The 23208-nt window shown below is 47.0% G+C and overlaps 1 protein-coding gene across 1 annotated transcript in view; it reads right to left on the minus strand.

The window, feature by feature from the left end:
* The window catches only part of GLT1D1 (glycosyltransferase 1 domain containing 1), a 143111-nt gene that overhangs the window by 61725 nt on the left and 58178 nt on the right, over positions 1–23208 (minus strand). Inside the window, exon 7 of the mRNA XM_068271598.1 lies at positions 7518–7613. Within this exon, the coding sequence (XP_068127699.1) occupies positions 7518–7613 (96 nt within the window). The remainder of the gene's footprint in view (positions 1–7517; positions 7614–23208) is intronic.

Raw genomic sequence — 23208 nt, forward strand, 5'->3', positions numbered from 1 at the left:
CTTTCCAAAAATGGTCAGCTCTTCCTGGGGGAGCAAACAAAACAATAACAAAAAGCTGCCAAACTTTCCAGATGGGATAATACGGAAGTAACTAATTGCCTTAGGCTTGGTTGGTCGGTAACACACAGAGGACTTCTGTTAAGTCTTCTAAATTTCTTTGCGCATTGAGTTAATTCAGTATATTCATATCTAGATAAAAAAAAAAAAAAATCTATCACCCCCAGACACGTTAGCTGATCCATAGGAAGTCAACATTTTTTAAAAAGTGTGGGACAACTTTTTTTTTTAAGACTAAAACAACTTGCCACATAATCGGCACTGCTGACCTGCAGCACTGTTACTTCTTTTTACCCTTCCGATGGCAAACATGGACCTCCCCGTCCCATGCACTTACTCCTATGCACTGACTCCCCCACACTCACAGTGGTAAAAAGAACAGCTGGAATGATGGACAATCCATGAATAAAGGGAAAAGAGCATCCGCTTTGCGTTTGTCGTCTTAGCTATTAAGTCTATTGGTGGGTGCCCTAATGTCTGACCGGGTTTGCAGTTAACTAGGGCCCAATAAAAACTGCCACTATATTAGATATGCCCCTGATATGGAAAACGCAGTCCTCCACCACATTGTGTAGTAAGGGAGGAGGGGGACCCAGTCAATCTTTTTCCTGTGAACTGGCCCTGCACACATCCTTCCTGTGCCCCACAGAAAGAAGCACAAGAAGAAAGTAGGTGTGGCCAGGTGAAGGTTCTAAGCAGAGAAAAAGAACTCGAAGTATGTTGTCAGCTCTATACTTTGTGTGCATATCTCTGGGTCATGTTTTCCAAAGGGGATTTCTCAGGAACAGCTGCAAAAAAGAAAACTGTTCAGTAGTGACACAGTACTCTCACTACTTTTACTAAAAATCAGGGAAGGTGAACTAGGACTTAAAGGCAAAGCACCTGAACAGAGAATCTGTTTTGAGACAAAAATTAATAAAATAAAAGTTTAAAAGTAGTAAGAAATGGTAGGCTTTGTATTTCTATCATGAGAGGTCTACTTTAAATTATTATAAACAGTTTAATGCATCAAATACTCAAAACTCGTTAAACCTCTGTCCGAATATGCTTAAACAGATTTTAGAGATCTTTTTAAAATGAAAACAGTATATCTTTTTTTCGTCTAAGCCAGGATTTGAAAGCTATCTTTAGTTTTCTTCTGTAAAGTCTCATTCTTGATATCCTCACTTTTTCTACTGCTGCTTGTGCTAGCTGCTCCCTGCACTGCACTACTCTGTCTTCTGTAGGCAGTGTTATCTCAGACAAGTCTAAAGACGGAAATGAACTGTGTAGTGTCAGACAAAAAGTGTCTGATGCAGGTAATGTATTTTTCAGAATCTGCAGAGCAAGATGGCAGCCTCCAAGATACGTGGACAACCCATTCTGTAAGCTCTGGTCAGCTAGGCAACAGGGCAATGTGCATCAATGAAATAATGTTATTTTGGTATGTAGAACATGGCAGAGATGAGATTAACGGAAGCAAACATTAGCTGATGTTTCTATTATTTTATTATTACACTTTATGTGCATGAGCTCTGTGTTGTATAATTAGTCATTGGAAGCAAAAACTCTACACAAACTGATAATCATTAGGTTGTTTGTTAGTAACACTTTTTCAATCAGCAATGGCAGGTGGAGGGGGACAAAAAAGAGGCATTTCATACGAGGGATGGTCAATGAGATGTAAATAATTTCAAGTTGATGCAGGATTATGCGAAATGTGTATGCAAACGTATGCATCTTGAAAACAGACCAACCAAATTTTACCTCAGCAGGATTTTATTGGTTCATTTTAATCTGCATTAATTTGCATATTGCGGCATCAACTTGAAATTATTTGTATCTCATTGACCATCCTTATTTCCTACATCAGTGTTTCTCAAACCTGTCCTCGTGACTCCCTAACGGTGCATGTTTTGCAGGCAACCTCACCTCTGCACAGGTAGAATAATTAGTGTCTACATGGAATCCACCTGAGACACTAATTACCACACCTGTGCATAGGTGAGGTTGCTTGCAAAGCATGCACCTTTGGGGAGTCACGAGGACAGGTTTGAGAAGCACTGTACTACATTATGGCATATAAGAGAGATTTATTCACCATGAGAAAAGAAGCATGAAATACCCTGTGCCATAATAATTGGTGTATTTCAGACTCCCCAATGGTTTATATATTTCAGTTTATTATTCTTGCAGTTGCCTCTTAATTCTCACAATTTTGTTGAGTTACACAATGACAAAGTGCTCGAGTATGATTTTCAATCAGCAATTTGGCCAGCTGCTGAGCTTTATCAAATCTCACCTTTTCAGAGCTGGACACAATTCCTACTGAAATGTAAACATGTAGAAATAGTAAAGACAAATCTTAAAAATAATTAGCTTAAAATCCTATTGACATTAAAAATAGAAATGCAACTTCCAATGTGAACAGATGGATTAGCATCCACTTAAACAAGAATTCCCAGCCTAGAATCCTGCCATAGCAACAGAGTTCCATTCTGGTTACCTGACACAGGCGCAATACACGCACACAGTGCATACATACAAGCAGTTTGTCAGAGTGAAATGCACTCAGTTTTTATTTTTGAAACGCAGAAGATAATCTGCTAAATCTAAAATGCATTATTTACAACAGAAACTAATGAAAACTAAATTGGTCTATAGAAGTTAACAATGGGGGAAGGAAGCATATGTAGCATATGCAGATAAATGGGACACCTATGTAAACTGGAAAGATGATGGTCAACTTTAAAGGCTCATACACGTGCAACTTTTTCGCATGACCAACCCAACCGCATGACCAAGTGGTTACGCGACTTGTATTTTTCACGCACCAACCAAATGAATGACCAACTCATTTGTATACCGCGCACGCAAGTGGAACGACCGACCACAGAATATGGCCGCATTCAAAACAAGTACAAGTTATGCAAATGACTTGTGCACACGTGGCCAACTGCATGATATCAGCCCAACTACCCTCCAACAGACCAAGTTTGGACGATAGTTGGGCAGAAAAGTTGCAGGTGTGTATGAGCCTTAGGAATACATGATGAATAGAACAAGGATAGCTTAAATGGCTGCTGATACAGCTATCTTTTAGTGAATCACTTAACCACTTGACCTGTGTCCCCTGCTGACACCAGCACTGTCAATAAAGTCTACGGTAAATAAGTTGTGCTATATCTAATCTTCTCCTGGCCATGGTATTTTGCCGAGTTTGAATTTTAACTCAGTTTTTTTTTAATAAACTACTATTTTTTTTTTACTTGTTTCCACTGTTCCCCTTAACATACAAAACAATGGTGACAATAGCATGTATGGGGGCTTTGCTATTAAACGCTGTCAGTACAAACTTATGTAAAATGATGCCTAATTATGGTTCCTTAAAAAAACAGACACTAACTTAAGGAGAGGGAAGGCTCTGGGTCCTATAAAGCCTTCCTGTTCCTCTCCTGCTCCAGTCGTTCCAGCGCTGGCTCTGTAATGCGCATGTGAGAGAGAGTGCGCTCGCTCATGTGCAGTGCGGTGCGGCCAGTCTTCAGGAGCACTCTAGATGGGAGAGGAACGGAAAGGCACTATAGGCCTAAGAGCCTTTCCTCTCCTTAGGCTAGCATCTTTTTTACTTTTTTCATTTTTTCACTTCAGACTCCCTTTAACGGTTGCAGTTAAAAAATTCAAAAGAAACAAGGGCAAGTTCTAAGTAGGATTGGTGATGTGTATACAGGTTTACTTTACCATGCCATGTGTCACTTCAGGGTTACTTTAACTACTAGCCGACCGCGTCAGCCCCAGGACCACCTAACGCCAATCGCCGTAAAGTCCTGGGGCTCTGTTTTGCAGAAGATCGTGCACAAGCTGCGTGTGCAATCTCCTGATGGTGGGCGGAGCAGAGCTCCGCCTTCAATCGCCGCTCAGGAGACTGTTAGACACCGAAACCGCCGTCTAATTACACGTACAGCGCTGCGATCTGCAGCAGCGCTGTACTGGGGACAGCTGTGTGACACGGCTGTTCTCTCCTGAGGCACAGAGGTGATCGGCTGTCATAGGCTGAAGCCTATGACAGCTGATCACAGGGATTGGCTGGCGGGGGAAGGGAGGGGGGTTTACAGTAATTAAAAAACCCCACTTATTTTTATAAAAAAAACCATACAAATAAACAAACAAACACGGGGACAATCAGACCCCACCAACAGGGAGCTCTGGGGGGGGGGGGATCCCTTGTATGCTGTGTCGCGTGGCCCTGCAGCTTGGCCTTAAAGCTGCAGTGGCCAATTTAATGAAAAATGGCCTGGTCTTTAGGGGGGTTTAACACTGCGGTCCTCAAATGGTTAAAACTTGACAGCCAAAAAAACTTGCCAAGGAGTTCTTACATTTACTGATGAAATGAATTTTAGCCCAGATATTTCATAAAAAAATTATACACTGTCTCAAGAAGACAAATGAACATTGTTACCTCTTTTCTGCCGTGCAACTGTTCCTAATTTCCCAGGTTTTGTCTGTGGGAATTACGGTCTCTGACAATATGTGCTAACAAATGTCTGAGTTCCCTATAATGAGAGTAGCACAAGGCAGTCAGAACATGAGCTATGTTTCTAGTCGGTGTGCCAGGTGACCATGTCTGCATTTAAGTAGTGCATAATGAAGCAATACAAATGGCAAAACTACATTCACTGCTCATGTATAATGCTGGTCAGCCCTTCTGTCTTATATGAACAGACTATAATAATGTCAGAATACTTGCTAAGAGAGGGGAGATATGGCTATGCTATTTTCTTTTCCTTTGGAAGAAGTAAGTGTGGGGATGGGGGGAGGGGGAGAGTATGTTTCAAAAAGGTGCCCATAACAAAGGGCTGGGTGTAATGCCGATAGTCGAATATATTAGCAATATTCTACTATACCCGATTCCCGGTAGTAGAATATTTACCAATATTGTACTATATCACCACCTCCGCCCCAGAGTCTCACCTCTTTGGAGACACAGGAAACTCTTATACGTGCAGCCAAGTACTCCAGCTTACAGCTGCATAGTCCAGCTCTCCCGCTCTTTCTGTCCCATGGCTGGGTTACCAGAAGCAGCTCTGCATTTTGCAGCCATAGCCGGCAGCCTGGCCTGCTCCCCATGAGACCAGGCTGCTGCCCCTGTCAGTTGGAACTCAAAGCAGGTAAAAAGGATAGTGGCTTAAAGCTATGCCCAAATTACACAGCGCTAATTACATAGCAGCCTTTAGCGTACCAGGCGTGCCCCTGCGACATTTTTGCCTGATTTTGGGGGGAAAGGGGAAGCATGGCTTTGTCCATTATAACAAGGTAAGAAGGGGGTGTGCGCGTAGTTATACTTGTTAAACTGAAGCATCTATGCTTGTCATTTGGCATGGCTAAGTTTAGATGAGGGAAGGAGGGATGGCTATACTTATTCGAGAAGGTAATATGGGTATATTTGCTGGGGGGCAGGAGGGTTGTATTATTTTCATTCTGGGATGCAAATTATACATATTGGCAAACACACATATATATTCAAAAATGACGTTTTTGGGATAGGCTAGGTAGAGTAGGTAAAGGTTGGCATCCGTACTGTTCTCTCACTAAATGCTCCTGTGGCAGGGTCTTCAAAATGAAATCTCTTCAATGAGAATGTACACTACATCTGTGGAGGTTTAGAGCTGAATGTGCCTGCAACTTTCTGGTGTTTTCCTCTCTAGGTAGAGAGCAAATGACAAGAGGGAGTGAGGCAGAAACTGCCCCACTGGGACACAGATGCAAAAACAACCCTTGTTTCCTTGCACACAGTCTTACCTTTCCTCGTTTTCATACAAAACTCAAAATAAGGTTCCACTTTACATGTATTCATGCAGTATGTGAACACCCAGTCAATAGCATTAATTATACTGATTATCTACTGAGCAGCAAAACATAATGCTTATATTCAAATATAAACTGATCCAAGTATAAACCTCAGACACCGTAATAATAATTAAACCGAGTATAAACCTTGGGTAGAAACAGAGGTCGCTACTTTTAACAATCCAGTCCCCATATTGCTTCTCTGGTGAGCTAGTGATCCCCCTTCCCTCCCCATATAGCATTCCCTGGTGTCTAGTGGTGACCACTCCGGCCCGGGTAAGATACTTTTCCATCGCTTTTGCTGTCAGGCTGGGAACACACTAGGCAGTTCGGGAAAGGTAGCGTTTTGCGACATATGCGTTTTTAGTGCGTTTTTTTCCCCGCACATGCGGTTTTCTTGCGTTGAGTGTGCGCTTTAATGCGTTTGGACTACGCATATATAAATCTCATAAGTGTTTTGAATGTTTTTGTGTTCTTTTTTTATGCGTTTTATGCAAATCACTAGGAAGTCAACAGGAAGCAGAAGTACTTCATCAAACTTTAAAAAAAATGCATAAAAAATGCATTCAAAACACATAAAAAAACGCACTAAAACGCAATTCCTCTGCATCACCATTGACTTTTATTATGTGCTTTTGAGATGCTTTTTGGAAAAATATGCAGCAAGACCTGCGTTTTTAAAAACACACATTGCACAACGCAAACATATGTGTTTTTTTCATGCAGCCCATTGACTTGCATTATGTGCGTTTTCACTGCATTTTCCGCAATGCTAGTGTGGCGGGAACACCAGGTATGCTGTATGGGAGAGGTAGGGGGACCACTAGACACCACTTGAGTAGTGACTTATGTTTTTTCCATGGGGGGGGGGGGGGGGGGGGTCATTTTAAGAGGAAAAAAAAATCTTGTTTTATACCAGAGTACATGTGGTATGTCTTTGAGCCAACTTCACCTGCATTAATAAAAATATTCAAAACATTTCAGCAGGCAGCAGCCCTCATCTGGGTCACATGTGGCTATAGTAAGGGTTTTTAAATGTATCGTGAAATAGCAATTGTGGAACTGCAGTCAAACACACACGTGCAGGCTGTGCCGGAAGTATTCCTGAAAAAATAAGCCTTGTGCAAACAAACTCACAAACTGTTTCCCATGTGGTTTGGGACTTGCTCCCTAGGGAGACAGTTCAGGGCTGGGTGATGTACAGACTAGCAATGCGTTCTGTTACTATGGACAGTGGATAAGGGATGACATGGCACATGACATAGTGGCTTCCTGGGGGTGGAGTGAGTAAGAGGACAATGCTCTCGGGAATCACACGCCAGATCTTTAGGCATTGAGGTTTCTGTACACGTCAGATTCTTGGCAGAGTTTAATCCAATGTATGTACATCCTGTGGGTGTGCAAACAACTGCAATAGCACAAGCACTAATCTTTTAGCAATTCAATATGCGGTCTGATATAACACAGATAAGGGTTGTAAACATCTGCCATATAATTTTTAGATAATTCTTCAAAAGCTCAACACCGGTTATCTGAATCACGTATGTGGTCCAGCACAGGAAACCTTAGAAAATCACCCCCTAAGCTTACAATAATGAAGAAGTCATCATTCTGAATACATAATCAATAAATCTCACCTGCAAAAGTATCAGCAAGGTAGAGGGGATCTTTAACTCTTCGGAGGCCACAGATCAAGAGGAAAACATGAGCATTTTCTAAATTCTGCTGAATGCCTAAAATACAGAATACAGAATGATTCCTTATAAACCAAGGCAGTGAATTCATACACAGATTTCCATCTTTGATATAAGCATCTATAATGAGTGTTGGCTTGTAACTGAAAAGGGGAAAGAAGAACAAGTTTGGATGGTTGGAGGGTTCATTGCCACCCTCTTCAGACTACGCACGGCAAATACTGTGACAGAAAAACACTAGCATAGTTATGTGAAATGATTGCAAGTGATTAATTCATCACATATTTCAGGAAAAAACTGTCTATGAATAATTCATATAGTACTTCTCGCTTAGAGCCAAGAATCACCTCAACTTCCAGACAAGGGTCAGAAGATTCTCAGCTTGTGAGATCATGTCAGATTACCACACAATACAAACTGGCTCACGCAGGGCAGGCAGCCCCCTCCCCAGCTGAGTAAGCAAGCCAGCACTCCAAGATTCATGTTTGACTGCCGTATACTAGACTGTTCTATTAAGCCTTGTATAAAAGTATGAGGCCTGTCGCCTGCAGGAATTGGGACTTGATCCCTTGGGTAATAGTTCAAGGCCTCATTCTGTATAAACACCTATAGGCATTATGTTGCTATGGAGGGGGCCGGACTGACTGCCTCAGCCAAAAACCATCTAGCATATGTATAAGGCTTAATTCTACTGCCTTTCACTTACTAGTTCAGTTAAAGTGAACCTGCATCCAATTTATATAAACTAAACCTAACATTACATATGTTACGATCTTATGATTGCTTTGTGATGGTCAGAGTTGTAAATAGACCCCACCCATTCCTTCCACACTAAACTGCTCTGTCTGGCCAACTGCCGCCACGTCTTCTTTTTAAAGGGAACCTGAAATGAGTAAAATTATTTAAAATAAACACATGACATAGCTGCAAATGAATATTACCGGTACATACTAACCTCACTGTCAGTTCCTCTCAGAAGTTCACCATTTCTTCTTACAGTGATCCCTTCCAGTTCTGACAATATTTTGTCAGAACTGAATTATACCAGTTGCTGTCAGTTACATATCAGCAGCTGTCAGTTACAACTGAATGTGCAAGGTAATGTGCATGGTTCCCTATGGCTCAAGTCGGTGATATTACAGTTTAACAGTGTGCTGACCAAAAAGCTGTTATGGGGTAATGGCCATTTTTAAAATGGAGGACGGAGGATTTCATTGATCACAGTGGACAAATGGGATGCAGGAGAGGAGAAAGAGATTGAGAAGTAGACTACACAGGAGGCAAGTATGATCTGAGTATGGTTATTTTGACTTTTTATTTTCAGTTCAGGTTCTCTTTAAACTCATCTCCAGGATTAATTATACTGTTTTGTCCCATTACTAACATAAAGGAGTTCCTCATCCTGCTACCCTCCCATAGTCATTGTAACCCTTCAAATGTTATGTAGTGATGACATCATATTCAAGCCCTCATCTGTTTCTAGAGGAGGGCTGTCAAATCATACCAGAGGCCCTGACTTTTATTGTAAAATCTTACGCCACTCATCCCCCGCCATTGCAAATTATTGGAGTAGAAGTGTAATGCAGAATACTCACTTGAAGATGCAGGAAGATGCATCACAGTAATGTAAACCAACGACGGATGTTCTCCGATCCATCTTCCTGCCCACAGGAACACGCGGTTCAAAGGAGAGTTCAAACAATAGCGGCACTTTGTGCATGGGTCGTCAGTGATCTTAAAGAACCAGACCGATGTGATGATCATTATCGCTGCACGTCGCAAAGCACTGGTTGCATAATTGCGCACTCATACCCGCATTGCGGAAACGATCGCTCTTTGCTCAAAAAGAATTGCCGGTCATCAGAAGAATCGCACACAAAATCGCAACATGTACAGGTGAAGGTGCACCAAACATTTCAGGAGAAGCACCACATACACTGAGGAAGGCAAACCCAGAGGAGCAGGTTTCATTTGTCCATTAGACATTGAAAATCTGAATAGTAAAACATTTAGGCAAAATCAATTAGAAAATTATTATTTTCACTCATATCTGCACATGCATTTAACTTACTAAACTAATTTTCAAAAACAGTTTTGTACTAAAAGAGGTAATCTCACTGTTTTCTTAATTTATAGCATATTGTTTGTCTTCCATGTATTAAACAGACATAACAGTACTTCATAATCCTTTTATGGAATTCCGAGCTACCTTCTGCCTTGAAACCTTAACAACACACTGCAGCACAGAGATATCTGCAAACAACATTGCTGAATGTCCCATTCTGCTGTTCAGCGGACAGATCAATATTTACTGACTTTCTTTCCAAAGCCCCATTCAGCTACACTACACAATGCCTTATAACTTCCTGTTTAGTTTCTACTTTTTCCCCAAGAACATTGCCGGCACTTTGTTAAGTTCCATAAATACTAAGTGTTGGCCTTTTCTGCCTCTTAATAAAGGATGCAATGTTTGCTGATTGACGTTCCGTATATACACCGGGCTAGTAGTTCTGTTGATTGCAGAAGTATGCAGGCAATGTAATGTTTCTTCTGCTTCAGATGCCTTATTTACCTCCTTTGATAAACAGCAGACCTAGCATTTTGTACAATTTGAACATTTTTAAGCTAAGCCACAGAAAACCAAGAGCAAAGCCAATTATAACCCATTAGTGAAGCATTAGAGAAGTACATATTATTAAAAGGCATTTCCATCCAAATGGCAAAATGCTATTTAAACTCCTACATGCTTGGCAAATAATGTTCTAAGGTAATGCATGGCAGAGAGGAAAAAAACAGAGGGAAAAGTTATGAAGATCATTGCTTAAAAAGGAACTTTATTGAATATAACTTACTGAATAAAGTTGTTCATTTTTACAATATTTACTTATAAATTATCTAGTAAATGCTCGCCCATTGTAAAAAATTACCACAAACTGATTTACATGGTTCGTATCTGTACTGCCGGCAATGTGAATCACTGTGGATACTCCTTCCTCACCCCTGGGAAGTAAGGAGAAACATCACATAATCTCCCAGTGTGCTTTGCGGCAGAATGCCATGTGTACAGACTATTTCTGCCATAACAAGCACAAGTATTGAACCCAACTAATAACAAAGCCATGATGCCCTCTCCCCCTCCTCTATAACTCTGTAGGCTATAGATCTCCTGCTGTGCAGCCCCTTGTATTGTCTTTTAAATACAATGCTCTCAATAGATATCATCTTTTACATAACGTTGGCCCCAGTAGCCGCAAACCCCTCCATTAGAGTGAACTCAGTATAGTGGGGCTCCTGTTGCACTGCTTTTCATTGGAGTAACCCATATTATTATTTCCTCCATTACAGTGCCCTCCCATTATAGTGTCCCCAACTACTGTGCTGCCTGTTGTAGAGCTCTACATTATAGTGTCCCCATTATCAAGCTCTCTGTTACATTGTATGGGCCCTGCCCTGCCCAGCTTAAGCAAACCCCACCTGAACTAAGAGATGAATGGAGCCTGTAGTACATATATAATGATTCCCGGTCAGAGACAGGTATCCATGTACTTAACTAACATCCTACATTTTCTGAGGGTGGGAGGTTAGGAGGGAAAGATTTGAAACATACTCCTTTGAAACTTACTCCTAGCAAAGCCAATACAGAGAGATATGGAGTATATCATAAAGCTTGTCCATCCTTATAGTCTCTTGGAAGCTAAAGTTATCAGTGCATTTATTTTCAGCTGACCACAGGACATTATACTATCTGTTCTTAGAAGGGATGGACAATGAGACACAAAAAAAATCTAAATTGATGTAGGATTTGACCAAGATGGCGCCGCACCGGTAGCCACAGCCACAGGGCTCCGGCTTCATTTTCTCCTGTCCCTCTCTTTCTATATGTTTTACCCCCTAACCCTCCTTAATCTATAGAGGAGGATGCGGGGAACAAGGCAGAGACACGGACTGGCTCACGGAGACAGGTTCTCATCTACCGGATGGCTGGCTGGGGGCTGCCAGCTGATCGCACGGTGAGCTGATCAGCCATGTGCTCCCCCACTGCCATCTCAGGGCCGCTGCGGGTGGCGGACTTTCCACTGCCGTAGAGGGGGATGCACAAGAGAGAGGATCTTGTCTCGCCGCTCCATACCACTGAGATCGAGGAGGACGCCGGTGGCTGCATGACTTCTCAGCCACACTTCCCTCCCGGCCCCTCACCACGTGGGGCTACTTCGCCGCTGCTACCCAGGGACTACTTCGGCGCTGCTGCCCAGGGACACCAGAGGCCACAGCAGCGGAGGGAGACCACCCAACCACCGCGGCCCATGGGAGAGGCCACACGGGAACCCCCTCCATCCGGCAGGGCCACCAGCAGTGCTGCTCCGTCTGCTGCGGGTGAGTGCCCGCAGGAGAGGCCACACAGGATCCCCTTCCTTCCATCCGGCAGGGCCACCCACGGTGCTGCTGCGGGTGAGTGCCCGCAGGAGAGGCCACACAGGACCCCCTTCCATCCAACCAGGGCCACCCACAGTGCTGCTCCATCCGCTGCGGTGAGTGCCCGCGGGAGAGGCCACACAGGACCCCCTTCCATCCGGCAGGGCCACCCACAGTGCTGCTCCATCCGCTGCGGTGAGTGCCCGCGGGAGAGGCCACACAGGATCCCCTGCCAGATCCGGCAGGGCCACCCACAGTGCTGCTGGTGAGGGCCCATAAGAGAGGCCACACAGGATCCCCTTCCATCCGGCAGGGCCACCCACAGTGCTGCGGGTGAGGGCCCATAAGAGAGGCCACACAGGATCCCCTTCCATCCGGCAGGGCCACCCACAGTGCTGCGGGTGAGGGCCCATAAGAGAGGCCACACAGGATCCCCTTCCATCCGGCAGGGCCACCCACAGTGCTGCGGGTGAGGGCCCATAAGAGAGGCCACACAGGATCCCCTTCCATCCGGCAGGGCCACCCACAGTGCTGCGGGTGAGGGCCCATAAGAGAGGCCACACAGGATCCTCTTCCATCCGGCAGGGCCACCCACAGTGCTGCGGGCCCACAAGAGAGGCCACACAGGATCCCCTCCTGTGCCCACGGGAGGCCACCCACAGTGCTGCTCCATCTGCTGCGGGTGAGTGCTCCATCCGTCTACACCGCTGGCTCACCTCAGCCGCTTCGCCGCCGGCTTCGGCGGGAACACTGCCCACCCGAGTGTCCTCCATCCACAATGCTGATTCCTCAGCACTGAGGCTTCATCGTCGCCGCCGCAAATGAGAGCATGTGCCACCATGGTGCTGCACGCGGGATGAAGCGGGTCGCTCTATCACAGCTTGGAGGGTCAGGCCTCCGCTACTGCTTCAGCTGGCTCGGGGCCTTTTCTCCATCGAGGGATCCCTTTCACTGCCGCTGCCTCGGGAGATCCTTGCACATCAATTGGACTGTTTGTCGGACCCAGGGGAGTTTTTTTAATCTGCAGCCCTAAAAGGACTCTGCCTCTGTCTCTCTCTTCTTGCCTTGGTTCTTCTCTTTGTCTCTCTTAGCTATCCCTTCACACTTTCTCTCTCTCTCTTTCTCTATCCACTCTTTTCAGGACACACTGCTGGCATCTGGAACTGCTGTGGAGCGAGCGAGTGCCGCCGATAGTTGGCAGGCAGCTCCCCTCACATAGCACTCCTGATTTCCCCACGCGTTCTTCACTTCAGTTATGTGCGATATGTACACATAGGCATATGCTTACTTGTACTATTGTATGTGTATTGTACGTGTTGAATTGCATGCATGTGTTTGTATTTGTACCATCTCCGACCCTGTATGAGCCAAAAATAATTCCGGGTACAACTCCCGTTGTACTTGGCGAAATAAATATGATTCTGATTATGAAAATGTTCTATGCAAATGTGGGCAGTTTGCAACTCACCAATAAAATTCCACATTGACAGAATCTGATTGCTCCAATTTCAAGCTGCATAATGTGCATACACATTTGCATAATCATGCATCAACTCAGAATTATTTGCATCTCACTGACCATCCCTACTTGATAGCATTGAAAAACATGTAACATACATCAATCGTCAACATCATTGTATATTTCCAGCAAGTATGATGATGGTATAAAGAGGCAGTAGTGTATGCTAGGGATAGTCAATAAGATGCAAATAGTTCCAAGTTTTTGCTGGATTATGCAAATGTATGCATCTTAAAAAAGGACCATTCAAATCTCACCTCATCAAGATTTGATTGGTCCAGGGGCGTTTCTAGGATCCTTCGAGATCCAGGGCACTTTTGGGCACTCCAGCCAGAAAATGGGTGTGGCCATGCACCAGAACATGGGTGGGATCATGGGTGGAGCCCGGCCCAGGAAAATGTTGGATGAAGCCCCCTCTCCATTGATAAACATAAAAAAAATGCAGCATATCACATAAATAGGCAGTGTCACTTAAACATAACTAGGCAGAGTTACCTGGCTTCTGTGCTGCTGGCTGGTCTGGCTTTCTGCTGGCTGGCAGTTCCCCCATAGCATCCCCTGACCTTCTAGTGGACACCCTCCCATGCTTCCACAGGCCTTCCATTGCAGCACCACAACTCCCAGCATGTCCCCATAGAAGAATCACAGCTTCCTGCATGCCCCTATAAAGGCACCACAGCACCTGGTATGCCCTCCATTAATGCATCACAGCGCCCAGCTGCCACCACAGCCCCCAGCATGCCCACATAGTGGTACCACAGCATCCAACATACCCCAATTGATGCACAACAGCTCACAGCATGAGGCATTGAGGCACCACAGCTGACTTTGCCTAGAGGACATCCGGGGTACCCCAGAATAGATCCGGGGCACGTGCCACTGATTTTTGGGGCTAGCAATGCCCCTGGATTGGTCCATTTTCAAGCTGCAAACATTTGCATAATCCTGCAGCAGCTTGAAACTGTTAGCATCTCATAGATCATCCCTAGGCAATCCTATCTTCATCAGTAACTCTGCCACCCATCATTAAGTTCCACTCTCATCACTTTCCCTCTCCCTCCGATGGGTTGCAACTTGCCAAATGCGCCTTTAATTGTGGCCGGCCTTTGCTGCCACTCTTCCTGGACCCTACAATTGGCCAATGGGGTATTGGAGAAAGAGAGAAAGTCCCAAAGAATGCCTATCAGGTAGACAAATGAGAGTTGAACAAGACATCCAGCTAAATTACTAAAAAAGGAATACCACAAAGAACACTGGAAACTCTAGGTCAGTGTTTCCCAACCCATTAATGTGTCGCGGCAGCTTTGGTCTGGGTATGTGTCACGGAAAATCAGAGAAGTGCAGCCGGCCAGAGTAATGCTACAAAAAAAAATGTAGTGCTGATGTTATTCCGTTTTAGCCCTCCTCTCCACCCATGAAGTGCCGCCCTGTTTCTCCACTGAAGCGTCTTCCTCTTCCCCTGTACTACCCTATTTGTCCCCTGGAGCATGCTGTACCGTCTCTCTCCGGCAATCCTTTTCAGCGAATGCATACAAGCTCACGGGAGGCAGGGCTGAAAGTTCATGGTGCTGGTAGTTTCTATGGCCGGGTGACTGCATATTGCACTGTACAGCAGCTGTGTTCCCTCTTCTCCACTAAGCATACTAAGCCAGCCACACCTACCTCTCCCCAGCCCGCACCCTCACCTGCCTCTCCCTACCCAGCACCCTCACCTCCCTCTCCTAACCAGCACCCTCACCAGCCTCTCCCTACCCAGCACCCTCACCTGCCTCTCCCTACCAAGCACCCTCACCTGCCTCTCCTACCCAACACCATCACTTGCTTCTCCTACCCAACACCTTCATCTGCCTCTCCTACCCAGCACCCTCACCTGCCTCTCCTAACCAGGACCCTCGCCTAGTCCCACCCCAGCCAGCACCCTCACTTGCCTCTCTTACCCAGCACCCTCGCCTCCCTACCCAGCACCCTCACCTGCCTCTCCTACCCAGCACCCTCACCTGCCTCTTGTAACCAGCACCCTCGCCTTGTCCCACCCCAGCCAGCACCCTCACCTGCCTCTCCTACCCAGCACCCTCACCTGCCTCTCCTACCCAGCACCCTCACCTGCCTCTCCTAATCAGCACCCTCACCTGCCTCTTGTAACCAGCACCCTCGCCTTGTCCCACCCCAGCCAGCACCCACACCTGCCTCTCCTACCCAGCACCCTCACCTGCCTCTCCTACCCAGCACCCTCACCTGCCTCTCCTAATCAGCACCCTCACCTGCCTCTTGTAACCAGCACCCTCACCCGCCTCTCCTACCCAGCACCCTCACCTGCCTCTCCTACCCAGCACCCTCACCTGCCTCTCCTACCCAGCACCCTCACCTGCCTCTCCTACCCAGCACCCTCACCTGCCTCTCCTAACCAGCACCCTCACCTGCCTCTTGTAACCAGCACCCATGAAGTGCCGCCCTGTTTCTCCACTGAAGCGTCTTCCTCTTCCCCTGTACTACCCTATTTGTCCCCTGGAGCATGCTGTACCGTCTCTCTCCAGCAATCCTTTTCAGCGAATGCATACAAGCTCACGGGAGGCAGGGCTGAAAGTTCATGGTGCTGGTAGTTTCTATGGCCGGGTGACTGCATATCGCGCTGTACAGCAGCTGTGTTCCCTCTTCTCCACTAAGCATACTAAGCCAGCCACACCTACCTCTCCCCAACCCGCACCCTCACCTGCCTCTCCCTACCCAGCACCCTCACCTCCCTCTCCTAACCAGCACCCTCACCTGCCTCTCCCTACCCAGCACCCTCACCTGCCTCTCCCTACCCAGCACCCTCACCTGCCTCTCCCTACCAAGCACCCTCACCTGCCTCTCCTACCCAACACCATCACTTGCTTCTCCTACCCAACACCTTCATCTGCCTCTCCTACCCAGCACCCTCACCTGCCTCTCCTAACCAGGACCCTCGCCTAGTCCCACCCCAGCCAGCACCCTCACTTGCCTCTCTTACCCAGCACCCTCGCCTCTCTACCCAGCACCCTCACCTGCCTCTCCTACCCAGCACCCTCACCTGCCTCTCCTACCCAGCACCCTCACCTGCCTCTTGTAACCAGCACCCTCGCCTTGTCCCACCCCAGCCAGCACCCTCACCTGCCTCTCCTACCCAGCACCCTCACCTGCCTCTCCTACCCAGCACCCTCACCTGCCTCTCCTAATCAGCACCCTCACCTGCCTCTTGTAACCAGCACCCTCGCCTTGTCCCACCCCAGCCAGCACCCACACCTGCCTCTCCTACCCAGCACCCTCACCTGCCTCTCCTACCCAGCACCCTCACCTGCCTCTCCTAATCAGCACCCTCACCTGCCTCTTGTAACCAGCACCCTCACCTTGTCCCACCCCACCCAGCACCCTCACCTACCTCTCCTACCCAGCACCCTCACCTGCCTCTCCTAACCAGCACCCTCACCTGCCTCTTGTAACCAGCACCCTCACCTTGTCCCACCCCAGCCAGCACCTCACCTGCCTCTCCTACCCAGCATCCTCACCTGCCTCTCCTACCCAGCACCCTCACCTGCCTCTCCTACCCAGCACCCTCACCTGCCTCTCCTAACCAGCACCCTCACCTGCCTCTCCTACCCAGCACCCTCACCTGCCTCTCCTACCCAGCACCCTCACCTGCCTCTCCTAACCAGCACCCTCACCTGCCTCTTGTAACCAGCACCCTCACCTTGTCCCACCCCACCCAGCACCCTCACCCGCCTCTCCTACCCAGCACCCTCACCCGCCTCTCCTACCCAGCACCCTCACCTGCCTCTCCTACCCAGCACCCTCACCTGCCTCTCCTACCCAGCACCCTCACCTGCCTCTCCCTACCCAGCACCCTCACCTGCCTCTCCCTACCCAGCACCCTCACCTGCCTCTCCCTACCAAGCACCCTCACCTGCCTCTCCTACCCAACACCATCACTTGCTTCTCCTACCCAACACTTTCATCTGCCTCTCCTAACCAGCACCCTCACCTGCCTCTTGTAACCAGCACCCTCACCTTGTCCCACCCCAGCCAGCACCTCACCTGCCTCTCCTACCCAGCATCCTCACCTGCCTCTCCTACCCAGCACCCTCACCCGCCTCTCCTACCCAGCACCCTCACCTGCCTCTCCTACCCAGCACCCTCACCTGCCTCTCCCTACCCAGCACCCTCACCTGCCTCTCCCTACCCAGCACCCTCACCTGCCTCTCCCTACCAAGCACCCTCACCTGCCTCTCCTACCCAACACCATCACTTGCTTCTCCTACCCAACACTTTCATCTGCCTCTCCTAACCAGCACCCTCACCTGCCTCTTGTAACCAGCACCCTCGCCTTGTCCCACCCCAGCCAGCACCCTTACCTGCCTCTCCTACCCAGCACCCTCACTTGCCTCTCCCTACCCAGCACCCTCACCTGCCTCTCCTACCCAGCACCCTCACCTGCCTCTCCTACCCAGCACCCTCACCTGCCTCTCCTAACCAGCACCCTCACCTGCCTCTTGTAACCAGCACCCTCACCTTGTCCCACCCCACCCAGCACCCTCACCTGCCTCTCCTACCCAGCACCGTCACCTGCCTCTCCTACCCAGCACCCTCACCTGCCTCTCCTACCCAGCACCCTCACCTGCCTCTCCTAACCAGCACCCTCACCTGCCTCTCCCTACCCAGCACCCTCACCTGCCTCTCCCTACCCAGCACCCTCACCTGCCTCTCCCTACCAAGCACCCTCACCTGCCTCTCCTACCCAACACCATCACTTGCTTCTCCTACCCAACACCTTCATCTGCCTCTCCTAACCAGCACCCTCACCTGCCTCTTGTAACCAGCACCCTCGCCTTGTCCCACCCCAGCCAGCACCCTCACCTGCCTCTCCTACCCAGCACCCTCACCTGCCTCTCCTACCCAGCACCCTCACTTGCCTCTTCTTACCAGCACCCTCACCTGCCTCTTGTAACCAGCACCCTAGCCTTGTCCCATCCCAGCCAGCACCCTCACCTGCCTCTCCTACCCAGCACCCTCACCTGCCTCTCCTACCCAGCACTCTCACCCGCCTCTCCTAACCAGGACCCTCGCCTAGTCCCACTCCAGCCAGCACCCTCACTTGCCTCTCCTTCCCAGCAACCTCGCCTCCCTACCCAGCACTCTCACCTGCCTCTCCTACCCAGCACCCTCACCTGCCTCTTCTAACCAGCACCCTCGCTTTGTCCCACCCCAGCCAGCACCCTCAACTGCCTCTCCTACCCAGCACCCTCACCTGCCTCTCCTACCCAGCACCCTCACCTGCCTCTCCTAATCAGCACCCTCGCCTAGTCCCACCCCAGACAGCACCTCACCTGCCTCTCCTACCCAGCACCCTCACCTGCCTCTCCTACCCAGCACCCTCACCTGACTCTCCAAACCTAACACCCTCACCTGACTCTCCTACCCAACACCCACACCTGCCTCTCCTACCCAGCACATTCACCTGCCTCTCCTACCCAGCACCCTCACCCTCACCTGCCTCTCCTAACCAGGAACCTCGCCTAGTCCCACCCCAGCCAGCACCCTCACCTGCCTCTCCTACCGAGCATCCTCACCTGCCTCTCCCTACCCAATACCCTTAACTATTCTCATCCCAGCCAGCACCCTCACAACATTAATTTCAGGATTATTACTGTATTCATTTTTCTACTATATATATGTGATGTGTCACGGACTTCAGAATGTGCGCCATGATGCGTCACAACTTGAAAAAGGTTGGGAACCACTGCTCTAGGTGATGCAACAACCCTTGCCTGGGTTACCTCACACCATACAGAGCATTACTGAAAGGTTAGGGAGGTAGTATTTGTGTAACTAAAGTCATGTGCAATCACAATAAGCAAGATTTAACCAGTTCACCGCCAAGGGTTTTTACTCTAACGGACCAGAGCAATTTTTACTTGTCAGTGCTCCTCCCTTTTATTCCCTAATAACTTTATTACTACTTATCACAAGAAAATGATCTATACCTCGTTTTTTTCACCACCAATTAGGCTTTCTGTGGGTAGTACATTTTGCTAAGAATTTTTTTATTCTAAATGCATTTTAATTAGAAAAAAACAAAAAAATAGAAAAAAATCATTATTTCTCAGTTTTCAGCCATTATAGTTTTAAAATTAAACATTCTCCAGTGGGTAAAACAAACACATTGTATTTGCCCAGTTGTCCCGATTATTAAACCATTTAAATTATGTCCCTATCACAATGTATGGCGACAGTATATTATTTTGAAATATAGGTGTTATTTTTCTGTTCTGTTTTTTTTTGTTCTAGCCATAATTACAAGCCCCAATGTAATAAATTAAAATTAATTTTACCCCATAAAATATAGATTAAAAAAAACTGAGTCCCTAAGGCAAGTATTTATTTATTTATTTTAAGCTGATTTATTTTTTTACAAGTGTTTTCTTTTGGAGGGGGAGTGTTAGAAGTGGAATTTTATTAATTTTATTACTCATGTGTATGTACTTGTAAATGTATGTATTTTGTACGTGTCATATACTTTTTGGCCACAAGATGGCGCTAGTGAACACTCGTTATAGTAAGTGTTCACTTTTTTTTTTTTACACACTTTATTTAATTGTTACATTTCCTGTTTTTGTGAATGGACGTAGCTGCTGTTCGCGGTCACGTCCATTCACTCCAGGCACTGCGATTGGGTAGAGGACCGTTTGGTCCTCTTTCCCAATCCCTCAGCATGGGATCCTGATGGAAACGGCGGCCGTAGCGGCGCGCACACGGCGGTAGCAGCGGCGGGAACGCGCGACTTATTAATACGTCATGTTGCCGTTAATAGGGTAAAGCATGACGTATTAATGCGTTAGGATGCCACTAAATGGTTAAATAAAAAAACAAAAAAAAAAGATAATTCCACGCTGTAATGGAATTTTTAAAAATAAGTTCTTGCTATAGGTACTGCAGGTGATTGCAACAACACAAATCCTAATTCACTAATTCTTTTACGATCCTTTCTATAGTTTGACCTAGGCAAGGACTGCAGACACTTGTCATCTCATAGATATCTGAAACTCAATCCTGGTTTGCTACATCACTTATGGCCCATACTCACGGGCTACAATTGTCGCCGCGACAGGTCGCCCGTGAGTATGAGGCGTTGCACGGGCGCGCACCCCGAACCGTCGCTCGTCGCTGCTGTCGCCAGGCGATTGCAACTCCACCGCAACTGTCACTAGTCCGCGTGAGTTTGCGGACTAGCGACAGCAACCTCCATAAAGAACATGGAGCTTCCGGCGGGGGGAGGAGGAACGTTGGCGACAGCTTCCGTCGCACCGCTGGTCCCTCTTCCGCGTGTGTACGCGGAGGGACGTGGCGACGAGCTGTCGCTTAACTGTCGCGCACACGCTCCCGTGTGCTAGCGACAGCCCCAAAAAGTTGCCCGTGAGTATGGGCCATTAGGTTCTCAAGCATTGTCACTGTTCTCCCACTAAATCAGCATTATTGTCATTAGTCTGTTTAATTGCTTTGCAACATGATCCGGACTGTGCAGACTGTGGTATGTTCGATAAGCTACTCTTATGCCTGGTACACACCATGCAATTTCCCGTCAGATATATGGGACACACAGTTTATTTCCAACAGGTCCGATCTGATTTTCGATAATTTTTCTGGTCAATTTTGGATAGAAGTGATAAGAAAATCGGTCAGAAAAACGACTGGAAATCAGATCAGGCTGGTCACTTATCCCTATTTATCATATAACATTAGTATTTTAGTCTTATGTATTTTGGGTACAGTTTCTTTTCTGTGTACCCATCTGTGAAAAAGTTCATCACTTCCTGTTCAGACAGGCAGTGGAGAATTCTCTCCAAGAGTAAAGCGTTGTACACACTCTAGATCAGCCTTTCGCAACCTTTTCTTTCCCTGGAGGAACGCTGCAAATAAATTTTGGATCTCAAGGAACCCCTGCAAACATTTTTTTTGGTCTCGAGGAACCCCTACATTTATTTTTCATTTTTTTGGTCTTTAAAAGTAGGTGAGGCTGTTAATTTCACTACCTCCTATTACACTGCCACTCATTATACTGTGCTCATTATTATTCTGACTCCCAAATTTAGTGCTTCTTTTTACAGTACATTCATTCATTTAACCTATTTGCAAACACAAGCAAACTGCAGTATGCTCTATGTTTGTGATTGGGTTGAAAGCGGATCACACAAATTTGTACAGAACACCGTGATTACTATGCTAATCACAGTGCCCTTGCGATCAGTAAGGGCCCTTTTCCACTACGGCGTTTGCGATGGCTGAATCTCAAAACCGCAAACCGCTAGTGATTTTTCAAATCGCCACAGTTTGCTTTTAACATAGGAATCGTGGTAGGTCATTTCCACTACCGCGATTCGTTTTTGAGCTGATCACGATTGCGCGGCGGAGCGATTATTGCCGCGATTTTGCTATGCAGTGCATAGCATAGCAAAATCGCGATCACAAACATCGGGAAATCGCCGGTAATTTTTTACCTTTTGCAATTCAGCAATCGCTAGCGTTCAGCGTGAATGCTAGTGACTGCTAGTGGAAAAGGGCCCTAAAACGGATGCGAATTGAAAAAAATCAGATCAAAGCGCATGCAGGGTGGAGGGGCCCAAATAGTCACAAAGTGAACCTTGGGTGATCCTTTAAGTTTCAATAGCAGATCTGGAGTTAATGCTTTCAGCTATGCAGCTGCAGGTGAATGTCTGATATACAAATCTAGGATTGAACACCACTATTATGCCTCTTTGTCACTATCTGTACTACATCATACCTGGAAGCATGGAGTGCATAGAGCCAAATGCAACTTCCCCACAGCATCATTTAGATGGTCAGTGGTCACTTGGTGACAGAGGTTACAAATCCAGGAAAAGTGAGTAGAGTATGCTCCAGTATAAAACAGTCAATCAAATTTCAGCCATTTATTTTAAATGGGAATATGTAAACTGCAGCCATTCTTACACTGTTAAATTCTCTCCAAGAGTAAAGCGTTGTACACACTCTAGATCAGCCTTTCGCAACCTTTTCTTTCCCTGGAGGAACGCTGCAAATAAATTTTGGATCTCAAGGAACCCCTGCAAACATTTTTTTTGGTCTCGAGGAACCCCTACATTTATTTTTCATTTTTTTGGTCTTTAAAAGTAGGTGAGGCTGTTAATTTCACTACCTCCTATTACACTGCCACTCATTATACTGTGCTCATTATTATTCTGACTCCCAAATTTAGTGCTTCTTTTTACAGTACATTCATTCATTTAACCTATTTGCAAACACAAGCAAACTGCAGTATGCTCTATGTTTGTGATTGGGTTGAAAGCGGATCACACAAATTTGTACAGAACACCGTGATTACTATGCTAATCACAGTGCCCTTGCGATCAGTAAGGGCCCTTTTCCACTACGGCGTTTGCGATGGCTGAATCTCAAAACCGCAAACCGCTAGTGATTTTTCAAATCGCCACAGTTTGCTTTTAACATAGGAATCGTGGTAGGTCATTTCCACTACCGCGATTCGTTTTTGAGCTGATCGCGATTGCGCGGCGGAGCGATTATTGCCGCGATTTTGCTATGCAGTGCATAGCATAGCAAAATCGCGATCACAAACATCGGGAAATCGCCGGTAATTTTTTACCTTTTGCAATTCAGCAATCGCTAGCGTTCAGCGTGAATGCTAGTGACTGCTAG

Source organism: Hyperolius riggenbachi, chromosome 1, assembly GCF_040937935.1.
Source record: "Hyperolius riggenbachi isolate aHypRig1 chromosome 1, aHypRig1.pri, whole genome shotgun sequence".
NCBI classification, from domain to species: Eukaryota; Metazoa; Chordata; class Amphibia; order Anura; family Hyperoliidae; genus Hyperolius; species Hyperolius riggenbachi.